The sequence below is a fragment of the Dermacentor variabilis genome, chromosome 1, assembly GCF_050947875.1.
Source record: "Dermacentor variabilis isolate Ectoservices chromosome 1, ASM5094787v1, whole genome shotgun sequence".
NCBI classification, from domain to species: domain Eukaryota; kingdom Metazoa; phylum Arthropoda; class Arachnida; order Ixodida; family Ixodidae; genus Dermacentor; species Dermacentor variabilis.
This window is the reverse complement of record NC_134568.1, coordinates 159,514,441-159,527,712: the sequence shown is the minus strand read 5'-3', so window position 1 is coordinate 159,527,712 and position 13,272 is coordinate 159,514,441. Positions and strand designations below refer to the sequence as shown.

The 13,272-nt window shown below is 44.3% G+C and overlaps 1 protein-coding gene across 2 annotated transcripts in view; it reads left to right on the top strand.

Annotated features, from left to right (window-relative positions):
* PIG-U (phosphatidylinositol glycan anchor biosynthesis class U) overlaps nt 1-12,990 on the top strand; it is a 57,702-nt gene extending 44,712 nt beyond the window's left edge. For both annotated transcript variants that reach the window (XM_075698474.1, XM_075698481.1), the window contains 3 exons: nt 8,759-8,883; nt 9,717-9,859; nt 12,386-12,990. In XM_075698474.1, the coding sequence (XP_075554589.1) occupies nt 8,759-8,883; nt 9,717-9,859; nt 12,386-12,496 (379 nt within the window). In that variant the 3' untranslated portion in view covers nt 12,497-12,990. The remainder of the gene's footprint in view (nt 1-8,758; nt 8,884-9,716; nt 9,860-12,385) is intronic.
* Nucleotides 12,991-13,272: the final 282 nt, after the last annotated feature.

The window sequence follows — 13,272 nt, the reverse complement described above, 5'->3', positions numbered from 1 at the left end:
TCTGTCGAAATTTCCATTAATTTGAATTCCATAAATACCTACCGTTTTTGCAGAATGTGCACAGTTTGTGCCCATACGTGTGTGTGTGCATGCACATATGCATGCTGTAGTTGCATATTGTCGTGGTACAACACAGACAGAAGACAGGGAGATGTTCTTCAAGAACAACAGGACAACCTGTTCAAAAACAAACAGAACAGAGGCACGTCTTCTTTGTCCTCACCCAATCTCAGTAACCCACTAGACGGAGTCCGTTGATGCCCCCACCGTCGTTGTCGTCTGCATAGAATACACGCGTCATTTGTCCCTCCCTAAAAGAGCATCGCCCCGATGCTAAACCAGAAATGTCACTCGCGGAAGTAAGAGTCTCTCGCATGGTTATTCGCTCGCATACGGCTTCGTGCGAACAACGTGCACAAGTTCAGGACAGTGTATGCGGCACCGCGTAGAAGGGAATGACCTCATACGTGACATCACTGAGTCGCCGCAATGCTCTATAAGGTTCGAAGTATCGCCTTAACAGTTTCCTTGAAAGGCCTCGTTTCCGTATGGGTGTCCAAGCCCGCATTCTGTCGCTGACTTCATAGCTTACTATTCTATGGTGAAGATCATAGCGGCCCGTGTAATAGTTTTGCTGCTGGCAGATCCGAAAGCGCGCGAGCTGCCGAGCCTGTCCTGCGCGTTGCGTAAACAAATCCGCATCCGTGTCAGCGTCGTCAAAGTCGTGTAGAAGCATCGCATCCAACATCGTTCATACATACCGTCCGTGAACAAGCGTGAACGGAGTCATGCGTCGTCCCTTGTTTCGCCGTATTATACGCAGCGGGGATATAAGGTAGGATGTCATCCCAATTTTTATGTTCAACAACCAGGTACATTGAGAGCATGTCTTCAATTGTTTTGTTTAGGCGCTCTGTTAATCTATTGGTTTATGGATGGTAGGCGGTTGACTTCCGATGAGCCGTTCCACTTAGCAGCAAGACGTGATCTAAAAGTGCAACCGTGAATGCGGTTCCTCGGTCTGTTATTACGACGGTTGGTGCGCCGTGTCGCAACACAACATGCTCAATGAAAAATCACGCCACGTCGGTTGCTGTGCTTCTTTGGATTGCCTTTGGTTCAGCATAACGTGTGAGATAGTAGGTTGCGATGATAACAAAGCAATTCCCTGCAGTAGAAGTAGGAAGTGGGCCCAAAATATCCATTCTGATTTGATCAAATGGTCTTCAAGGAACTTGGACGGGTTGTAGGAGGCCGGCTGGTTTCGTCGAAGGCGACTTGTGCCTCTGGCAGTCGAGACAAATGCGAACATGATGTTTCACAGCGGTGGTAAGTCTCTGCCAGTAGTACCTTTGCTGCACTCTGGCCAATGTTCACGTGTAGCCTAAGTGACCAGATGTCACCTCGTTGTGACAGGCTTTAAGTACTTCTGTTCAAAGGGCTGCAGGAATGACTAGCAGATAGGGGGACCCGGTCGAAGAAAAGTTTCTTTTGTAAAGGACTTTGGCCCATAAACAAAATGATAACAGTCTTCTTGCAAAAACTCTAGGTGATTTTGCAGATCTTCCCTCTAAGTAATTGATTAGTTCAAGCAACTCAGGGTTGTCCCGTTGTTGTTGCACGGTGGTGGATGTGTGCAGAACACAAAGAAATGTTAAGTCTTCTTCTTCGGGTGGAGCAGGTGACTCTAACGGTGATCAAGACAGGCAGTCAGCATCCATATGCCGTTTCCCCGACTTGTACATGACAGCCATGTCAAACTCTTGCAGCCTTAGGCTCCAACGTGCCAGTCGTCCAGAAGGATCTTTAAGGTTTGTCAACCAACAGAGTGAATGGTGGTCGCTGATAACTGTGAAGTGGCGGCCATACAAATATGGGCGAAATTTCATCACTGCCCATACCACGGCGAGGCATTCTTTCTCAGTTGTGGAGTAATTAGCCTCTGTGCGTGAAAGTGTTCTACTTGCATAGGCAACCACTCTTTCTGTGTCCTCCTGCCGCTGCACAAGAGCAGCTCGCAAGCCAACATTGCTGGCATCAGTGTGGAGCAATGTAGGAGCGGTCTCATCAAAATGAGCAAGCACTGGAGGTGCCTGGAGACGTTGCCACAAGTCGTTGAATGCTCCTTGCTCTTCATCGCCCCATACAAAAGCAACGTCGTCTCTTTTGAGGCGAGTTAACGGTGATGCAATGCGAGCAAAGTCTGCAATAAACCGCCGGTAATAGGCACAGAGGCCAAGGAAGCGCCTGAAAGCCTTTTTATCGGATGGTACAGGAAACTGTGCGACAGCGGCAATTTTTTCAGGATCCGGGCGGACACCTGCGTGGCTGAAGACGTGACCAAGAAACTGGAGTTCTGCAAAGCCAAAGTGGCACTTCTGCGGTATCAGGGTAAGGTCGGTGGACCAGGTGGACTGCAGAACCGCTTCAAGCCATTCGAGGTGTTCAAGTGTTGCGGAGAACACGATGACGTCGTCGAGGTACACTAAGCAGGTTTTCCACTTCAGGCCTGAAAGCACAGTGTCCATGAGGCATTGGAACGTAGCAGGAGCAGAGCACAAGCCGAAAGGCAATGCCTTACATTCGTATAGACCGTCTGGTGTCACAAAAGCAGTTTTTTCACGGTCTCTCGGGTCTACCTCGATTTGCCAATATCCGCTTTTTAAGTCCATTGAAGAGAAGTAACGTGCGTGTCAAAGCCTGCCGAGTGAATCGTCTATATGGGGAAGTGGGTACACATCTTTCTTTGTCACCTGATTTAGTTTTCAGTAGTCCACACAGAAACGCAAGCTGCTGTCTTTTTTCTTGACTAGAACTACAGGAGATGCTCAGGAACTCATTGATGGTTAAATTACGTCGTCTTCAAGCATTTTTGTCACTTGTTGTACAGCTTCACGTTCTCTGGGAGCAACATAAGGATTTTGGTGAATTGGTCTTGCTGTATAATTATTCGGGGCTTTGTTAGTGGCGTCCGACCGACGCTAGACATCGACGCAAAGCAGTCATTGAATTTGGCCAGTAGCGTAAGAAGCCGTTCTCGTTCGTGCGGCGACAAAGCAGTGCTGACATCAAGTACAGGAGCTGGGTCTTGTGTAGGCGCTTCTTCAAGTAGTGAACAGCAGCCGCGGAGATCCGCTACACCGTCAAAATAAGCCACAGCTGTGCTCTTTGGAAGGTGCCGTCGCTCTGTGCTAAAATTTGTTAGGAACAGATTCGTGCGCCCGTCGGTGAAATTTACAATTCCTCGTGCAACTGAGATACCATGAGCGAACAACAATGTGGTTATTTGGTCGGCAACTTCTTCGCAATGAAACGGTATGTCACATGCTGCCGAAACAAGGGTACATGATCGAGGTGGGATGACGTCGTCTTCTGTTAGACGAAAGGAGTGGTCTTGCGGTGATAAGCAATGTACTAAACTGGGGCTCTTATAAAACGTCACCATGTGATCCGGGATGTTAATTACGGCGCCACATTCTTTCAGGGAATTCATTCTAATAATCAAATCTTGACAGCACACAGGAAGAACAATGAAAGCGGCCACGAAAGAATAATCCCTGATGTTAATTCTAGAAGTACATCTTCCAGTAGGCATCAGTAATTGGCCGCCTGCCGTCCTTATGTGAGGTCCCATCCATGGCGTCTTTACTTTCTTCAGGCGGCGGACGAGTTCCTGACTCATTATAGAGAAGTCGGCACCAGTGTCGACTAACACTGTCACTGGCTGCCCATCCACGAAAACATCAGTGTCGGCACTCACAATTTCTTCGGAGTTTATCGGCTTCACAGCGTTCCGCAGCGGGAGTGTTGGGGGGCTTTTCATTGTCTGTGGCTGGCCTGCAACCTTACCCCCAGAGGTCACCGCCTTCAGTTTCCCCGGCGTGGGCTGGGTGACCTTCATCCTCGAAGGTCAGCAAAAGTACGTCCAGTAGGTGAAGCCATCTGACACGGAGGGGTTAGAGAGCACGAACGATGGCCGAAATCAGACCTATCATTGGGTACGGATTTGTCATTCGGGTGCGCTATTGGAGGTACCTGAAAAGCAGCGTCGCCGCGGTGTAGCATGGAATCGTCATTTTCACGTCGGCCATAGGGACCACGGACGATGAGGTCAAAATGATGTGTTGCAATGCCAGCAATGACGCGAAATATGACCTGCGCCTCCGCAGTGAAAACAGAGTGGCCGCCTATCGACGCTGTGCCATACACCGGTTCTCCGAAATTGCGGCCGTCCCGTAGCATCGTTTTGCGGCGTTGACCAAGGTGCAGCGAACGACGGCTGGTGGTATGACTGCAGCGGCATAACGGGCGCGCGCCTCGAAGCCTCCTCTTGCGGCGGCGACCAAGGAGCGGCTGTTGGAGGCTGGTGGTACAGTGGTGTGGTTGTAACGGGTGGTGGACATCTGACCGCAGCGGCGTAACTCATGGGGCGCTGGTGGTCTTGAAGATCGGCTGCCGGGAACACCTGCCTGATTTCGTTGTGCACCACTTCAGCGATTGATGCTACGGGTCTATCCAATGTCGGTGTCAGAATCTTTTGCTCTTCCTCTCTGACGAGCTCTCTGATCAATTCACGCGAGGGGTTCTGATACTCTGCAGTCCCTACGGCGGCATTGATTGTGGTGCTGGTGGACAGTCGATCGTACTGCCTGCACCGTTGATGAAGAGCCAGCTCAATAGCCGTAGCCTCTTTGATAAAGTCAGCGATGGTGACTGGTGGATTCCGCACAAGCCCCGCGAACAACTGCTCTTTTACACCTCGCATGAGGTAGCGCAACTTTCTTTCTTCAGTCGTGTTCGGGTCGGCTCTACGAAAGAGGCGGGCTATGTCCTCGGCGAACATTGTGACCGACTCATTAGGTTGTTGTACCCGTAGCTCCATCATCTGCTGGGCGCGGTTGCGTCGGTCGGCACTCGCAAAAGTATCTGTGATTTTCTGACGGAAGTCATTCTCTGTCGTTAGGCTAGCTTCGCGGTTCTCCTGCCAAGTACGGCCACTGTCGTCAAGGGCGAAATAGATGTGGAAGAGCTTTTGCTACTCAGTCCACTGATTAATCTGTGCGACGCGTTCATACTTGTCAAGCCAGTCTTCAGTGTCTTCGAAGACCGCACCGCGATAGTGATGGGGAACCATAGGATGCAGAATGGTTACCTGTTGTGGACTGGGAAACCGGCTGCTTCAGGGTGCTTGCGGTGGGCTGGTTTCAGCCATTGCGAGATGTGTGCAGCTCCTGGAGAGAGGTGGTTGAAGAAGGGAGAACTCTGGGGCAAGGCCTAGCAGCCGACAACTAAAGCGATCCATGGGTGTCGTAACTGGTGACAGTGCGTCCGGGCTAGATGAACAACTCCCCGAAGGACTCTGGAGCATCAGGCGAGCTCAGTACCCAGCACATCCACCAGTGTCATGGTACAACGTGGACAGAAGACAGGGAGACATTCTTCAAGAACAACAGGATAACCTGTTCAAAAACAAACAGAACAGAGGCACGTCCTCTTTGTCCTCACCCAATCTCAGTAACCCACTAGACGGAGTTCGTTAATGCCGCTATAGTCGTTGTCGTCTGCATAGAATACAGGCGTCAGTATGAAGCACAATTGGAAATGGCATTGGCAGTTATGGGCATTGTGTGTAGACTTTGCTTGTATTTGAATAGTGTTTGACAGGAATTGCATTCAGTTTCCCAGATGACTGTGTATGAAGGGTTGTTCATGAGTGACTGTGTATGAAGGGTTGTTCATGAGTTCCTTCTTGAACTTAATAAACTGTCTTGAGTTATGTGTTGCTCACTTGTGATTGAGGCCACTTTGCCATTTAAGTGTGCATGTTGTTCTGAGCACTAATATTGTCTTTTATTACTGATAGCAGGCAGAGGATGGATTTACTCAGCTGGTTTCGTGTTATAATTTGCATCAAAAGCAGCATAAATTTCACTGTTGTGTTTGGACTGGTTTGAAAATCCTCAGATTTTAATAGGTGAAATGGAAAAGTGGAAATTGAAAAAATGGAACAGGCAAAATGGAAAATTTTACTCTGTACCTGAGAGTTTTTCTACAGTTGATCCCAGATATATCAAATCTGAAGGGCATCACAAAAAAGTTCGATATATAGGTAATTCGATATATAAAGTAAAAATATTGTGCAAAAATTTTCAAGGGAATTTTACTGCTGTTCGTCGTATTACAATAATTCATTATATATGGGTTCGATATATCCAGTTTCGACTGTATTCAGTATTCTGTAATGGGGCGCAGTGTGGGCATTGTCTGAATACTATGAACAGAATTGAATATTTCTGCCATTGAAACAAACAGCGGTATGTGCAAAAGCAGTCACTTTTAAGCGCAGAGCCCCAGTTCACTTTTCGCAGGATGAAGCGTGGTATATACTGGCAATTTCACAGCAATGCAGAGGCTACAAAACAAGATTTTTTTGCAAATTTAGTAAAGGCGTGCAAATAGTGATTTTTGAGGCCAAATCAAACACAAATCGAATAGTGTCAAAGGCGAATTGAATCAAATCAAACCTCAACTAATTTTTGAATAGTTTTAGAATAATGAACGGGCCGTTATCACATTGTTTACATCCTAGTATTTTCAAAGTTAACAAGTTTGTGACTATACATAGTACATTATAAAGTGTTGTTTATTAAAATCAGAAATAGAACATTAGGAGCAAACAAGTAGTTTGTTCGAATGCACAGAACTCTTCATAGAATGCGAATGATCTCTCTGTAGTGGCTGAAGTATGGCTACCTTAAGTGACGTAGCCTGCTCCACTACGCAAGTTGTCATGTTTTATGTCTATACTATGCCTACAGGGGAGAAAATGTACTGTACTTTTGCCCCAATTTTATGTTTAATTGGGTGCAGGTGACTTATTGAAATATTAAAAATGTAGTAGAAAAATATTTGTATTTATGAATAGTGACTATTCAGTTCAAAGACCGAATTGAATAGGACACTGTTCAATTTACTATTCAAAAGTTTCTAATATTCTCGCACCACTAAAATTTAGCTTGTTTCAAAACTAATTTTTTTGTTAATACGAGAAGTGTGAGAGCACATTAAAGGGACACTGCAACACATTTTATTGAAGTCGAGAAAGGCACTTGACGTTAAAATACACTATTTCAGAAATACTTTTGACAAAAAGTACTTCAAAGCATTCTGAAGAAGTGGTTATTGGCCATGAAAGGTCGCCTTTGATCCTCTTTTCGGAGCTCCCACTCCTTCTTCGATGCCTTGCACTGCAAAGTCTGTAGAGAGGAGCAGTGCTCACAAAGCTCTGCCTACTGAACATCACCATGGAGCGCAATTTAAATTTGACTTGGGGATGCGCATGTAGATGCCATTACTTGTGATTTTGGCACCTGCGATGCAATAAACTCGGAGGTTTCCTCAACTAATGGTTCAGCTCACGGTGACTGATCCCTTTGCTGTGCTACATTGTACTAATTGCTACATGCAGCTGTGTTTTCTCTCACCGAGTGGCAAGAGTAGCACATTTTCTTTGGCACTTATCTCTATGACAGTTGCATGATTTACAAGGGTCGAATGGAACGCTGTCTATTTGTTCACTAATGCGAGTATGTTGGCAGCGTGCACATCGGCTAAGCAATGAATGCCATGCTCGGAACTCGCATTGAAAGGGTTTTTAACGTTGCGAGCTTCGACCGTGATGGCGACACACCTCAAAGGTGTGCGACTTGGTTGGTGCTCAGGCCAGCTCGCCACGTACCTGGTGCCACATCACCCACAGAGAGCAATCTCAGCAAGCCACAGTGAGCTCTTTGCTATACCTTACAGCGGCTCTGGTGCCTCTGTTACGCAGCTAATGCAGCATGCAACTGTTGTGGCTCTAAGTGTAGTGCGTATAGCCAGAATAACTCAGCATTTGCTACTTGCATGACAGGGCTAGAGTGCATGCTCGCGTTCATGTGCTCCTGTCTGGCCATGCTATGTGGTGCAGATTGGCTTTGTCCTGCACCACCTTGGCTGACGATAGTAGCCACATTCAAGTTGCACATTTTGAAGTGCTGTCAATAGCTCCTGGCTAGCCGCCAAGGCATCTAGCCAGGAGCTTCCAGGAGTGAGTGCACTGTGGCAAACGTACATGGGATCTGACCTTAAGTTTCGCATGGTTCGAGGCTAGGCGAGTGTTCTAAACTAATTGATGTTAGTAGGACCCGCCGGATACAACGCCAATAAGCAGTGTGCCCAAAGTTTCAATCCTACACTGGCAGGCACAGCTGAACATGAGCAGACGATAGTCAGATTCTTCCAGGAGTACGTAATTCTTATCAAAATTCAAAACGCAGATTTTTACTTCAACCTGTCTAGTGGACTGCTTCAATAAATACACACAGTAATGCTAGGAAGAAGCACAATGATCCAAAACACCCTTCTTGATTGACAGCTATTGGAAGGGTAGTGCAAATTAACACATACACAGACGAAGACAAGACAAGCACCACTACCAACTGTATTTTCAGGCTTTCAAAATTGCCTTTATAATGCACAAGAATTCGAAGACCTGTACAGAATCACAGGACCACAATCGGAAAAAGGAAAGGCAACAGATAATGGTTTCATGCTACAAGTTCCAACAAGGTGCTTTCTGAATGATACAAGGCTACAAATGTGTCTCCATATTTCTTAATGTAGTATGCTTCTAATACCCTAAATGCGAGAGAAATATCATTAAAGCATGATCAAATATGTATGAAAGTCTACTGGGAATGTGTGTCTACATTTGCAGGAAAGAACCACTGCTCTTGTTCTTTTTGGTGGTTGCATTGACTGCAGTTTTCAAGTCCTACCCGAGTATTGGTGATGTTGCCCTCTACACATCTCTGCTTCCAATCTGGAGACATGTCTTTCCATGTAAGTGCAGAGCAGTGCCATTTCTTGTTTCTTTTTTAATAAAGTTTAGAGATAACATTCCAGTATGGGATTGGGAATGAATAAGTTAGGATGAAGCCAAGGTCTGTACAACAAATGATCGAATTGAAGTATAAGCAAAATGATAAGAGACAGGAACATGTTGGCAGTATGGCTATAGTGAAAGCTTGCATCAGATGTAATGTATGTTTGAGATGTCACTCGGCAAATGAAGGCAAAAGCATCTAGAAAGATGCTTTGAACGACCCTTGCGTATACTGGTGGTTTGCAGGACTACACCAGGGGTTTCTTCTCAATACCACATGCGAGTCTCTAAATGTATTCCGGAATCAAAGGCACGTAACTTTTGTAGGCAGTAATTGAGTCTTGGTACCAACGAGTCACTGGAGTCCAGAGCTTTCTGTTTATTTGTCTCAAATAGATGCAACAAGTTTTTTATTTATATGCCCATGGTTGCCGTGTAACCTGAATTTATAATGTACATTCAGTAGCAGAAGCTTTGCATATGAATTGCAAGTAGAGCAAAAGATCAGAGTGTGCATTGAAAGCATAGGAACCAAGACATAATCTCATATGTATGACTGAGGTGGTGATGTTGGCTGAAATAACCTGAACACTTAGCCACTGCTGTTGGGTCTGTGCACCTGGTGTGTAGCTATCACACCAGCGTTTCGCTGTGCATTCGAACAAGTTTATTGCTGTTGCCCCATTGCACTTCGCTCCACTGTGCCCACCACACATTTTGCAGAACCCAAATAACTTGTGCAGCATGCTCATTTAAGATACTGTATGTGTTTTGCCTTGTTTCTTTGCAGATATGAAGCAGTACTTTCTGGTTGGCTGTATATTTGTATCGTGCTCAGCGCTTGCACCGCTTCTCTGGCACTTGTGGATTTTTTCAAGTAGTGCTAATGCCAACTTTTACTTTGGCATCACACTAGCTTTCAACACTGGCCAGGTAAGACAGCAGCTTCAAACAGCTCATAAATGTAAATCTGTACTGTCTAGGAAGATAATTGTTTGGTTTATATTTGTTTGTGACTTTTCACTGCGGATGAAATAAGCATTTGTTAAAGGGATCTGTGACTCCTCCTGCATTATGTCCTTTGTAATGTTTTGCTCACAAAAAATAATGTTGGAATGCACACAAGTGCATTATTGATCATGACAGATATCTTGGGCAGGTTTTCATGAATTAGAGAACAGAATGTATTCACAGTCGCATGGTTACTTGTGAGTGGCCAACTATTTCAGGTGTTGCACATGCTGCTGTGAACCTACCTTGTACCATTCATACAATTTCAGTAAAGAGAGGATGGGAGAAGCCACAAATGAGTGAAGAAATTACTACTTTGATAAAAGGTGTTAACGGCTATATTAAAAATTGCTTTCTGCGGAATTGTCTTCAATATTTACAGAAAATTTAAGTCACATGTTTACAAATACACGTACATATAGATTGTTACATTTAAACAGGCCTTGTAATCATTTGAAGATGGTGAGTAAACCTGCATAGTTGCTGTGTCATGTTATCATGAACCATATCTTGCACCTCTGCTTTGACATAAAACCTACGATATCACATCAAAGGCCGTTTGTCATTACCTGTAACTTTATAAAATTCACACTACCATAATGTACCAAGCAGTTAATAAGTTCCTTCAGATGTCACGCGCAAGCATATGGTGCAACAAATATATTACAGTTGGTCAACACAGGTAGTTGGGTGAGTTGGTTGCGCGTAATGGGGTGTATGATGTGCTTAAAGAGCCCCTCACCATGTCTGGCCATTTTCACCAGGTCTGGCCATTTTGAGCTGACAAGCGCAGAGCATACATTGCGTGATAACGATCGTGTCTGCAAAGTATTACATTGCTACATGTTGCGGAAAGATCTGAAATTTCAAGCTGAACGGCATTTTTCCTTCTCCTTGCGGTCGCCGTGCTCCAAGCCGGAGGATGGCGCACTCGCGTCCCTGCGCCTATGTACTCGAGTCCGCAGTGTGACGTTGCTCGGGGTGACATGTGACTTCGAGAATTATTCAAGGCACCATCTGTTATTTGTGTGATCTGTTGCTTGAATTGACGAATTGAACTTTAGAGAAATAATAAAACACACAAACGGAATGTCTGCTTCGTCTGCTTGTTTCCACAATCATGCGGTCACGTGCGCAGGTACCAAAACTATGCCATTTTCTACTATATCCTGGCACGTGATCATGCTCTGCGATCCGTTTGTACTGCCTCAGTATTCGTGTAGCACTGAGTTATACCACTAGTCATGTGCCCTTGTGCATAGCACGCAAAATCATGCGCTACGTGAAACGATAACAGTTTGCATGCAACGCCGGCAGCGGAAGTGCGTAGCGCTGGAAAAAGAAAAGCGAAGCCAAAAAAAGAAAGTGAAGGCGGATTCCGTGACGTATGTGCCACGCGATCCTCGAGGTCCGGCATGGGAGAAAACGGGGAAGGAATTTCGCTTGCAAAGGCTAGACAAGGGGAGTGGAGAGGGAGTCTCGCTATGCAATGGAGCCCGCCTGCTGAAATCATGGGTTCGCGGCACTGCAATATTTCTATCTCGGCTATTAAGAGGAAGCTTTAGCTCGAGTGCTCCTATCTAAATACATGTAAAAGGAGAATTCGTTTTTCTCGGCAACCACTGCACCGAATTTGACGAGGTTTGTTGCATTTAAAAGACAAATTTAAAATCTAGTGACTGTTGGTTTCGAATTTTTGAGTTAGGTTGTCAATTTTTTATTAAAAATTGGCAAAAATCGAAAATTTTCAAAAAACGAAACTATCAAGTTTACAACTCTGTCACTCAACCACTGAAAATGATAATACAATTCTGTGAATTGCACCTAATAGTACATCTAAAGCGGACAAAATTGATATGTTACACATGAATATAAAAAAATTTAATTATATGGAAATACAACTTTTGCAAAACCGTTGTAACCAACGTAACAAATTCACGTAAGATGTAAAATGATATATTTAATTTGTCCGCTTTGAATGATCTAATGGGTGCCGTTTACAGAACCGCGATATCAGTTCTTGATGCAGAGCTATGAATTTGTAAACTTCGTGCTTCTATTTTTTTCAAACGGTCAAATATTTGAAAATCGTTTTAAGAAAATTCAAGCCTTAAATCGAAATTCCGCTTCCAACAGTCACTAGAATTTAACTTTCTCTTTCATATGCAACAAATTTCATCAAAATCGGTCCAGTGGTTATCTCATAAAAACGTTTTTGCATTTTACATGTATTTGAATAGGCCGCGTCGGAGTTGGGCCCGAGCTAAAGCTTCCTCTTAATGAGCCGACTTGAAAATTTTTTTGGGCAGAACGCTCCCTAGAGGACACGTAACAACTTCCAGTGTATAACCAAAATTTGCTATGGGGCCTGGTGAGAGGCCCTTAAAACATGCAATATTGTAAAATAAGTTAAACATATGTTTGACAATGTTACCTTTACCTTTGCAGATTTTTCTCATCACAGACTTGCTGTTTGCTCATGTCAAGAGGAAATTCTATCTTGAAAATGGAGACCCCAAGGAGCTAGAAGAAAAGAACATGAAGTTAGAGCTACGCTAGTAGCAGTGGACTATAGATCACTTTTTTAACTTCACATGTTAGTGGATAGTTGTGCATTCATCACCTTGTGTTTGTTTTATTCAGTGATGGCACTGTGTAATATCACATTACTATGTGTGATGTCTTGTTCGTATGTTAGATGTATCAAAGTGGCTTACTCAACATGTACATGAGTACTTCATGATATAGTCACACAAGGAGTCATCTCTACAGCAAGTCTTAATGTTTGTGGTGTGTGTTTCTCTTCTGTGTGTCTTGTCAAAATGTTGCACAATTCAACCTCTAAAGTCTTAATGCTTACTGCATAGTTACTTTTTTTTTACGTTAGCATCACAATGCTACAAAGTGTGTGTACATACTGAAAACATTATCTATTTTTTGTTTGTTCAGTGAGCTGGTATTAAATTGGTGCCTTTATTCAGGATAATTACGTGACATGCTTGTTAGTGTTATATGTATGCTTTGAGTTTGCCTAAATTTCATTTTCAGCTGTGTCTTTGAGTATTTGATAATTTGTCTGGTGGTAGTCCAGCTATCAACGAAGTAATGGGTTATAAATCAAGGCTTGTAACTGAATGCACAGGACACCTGAACGGGCCCTGCAGTAGCTTTTCTTCAAACCTGAAACACATCGGAGTAAATGAATATATTATGTTCAGTGGATGTATTACCATGGTAATCTTTAAAAATGACCTAATAGTATAATAATGCAGATATAAAGAGTGCAATGTTTACTTTTCCCATTCCTCATTTAACACATTTCCTCTCAGCTGAAG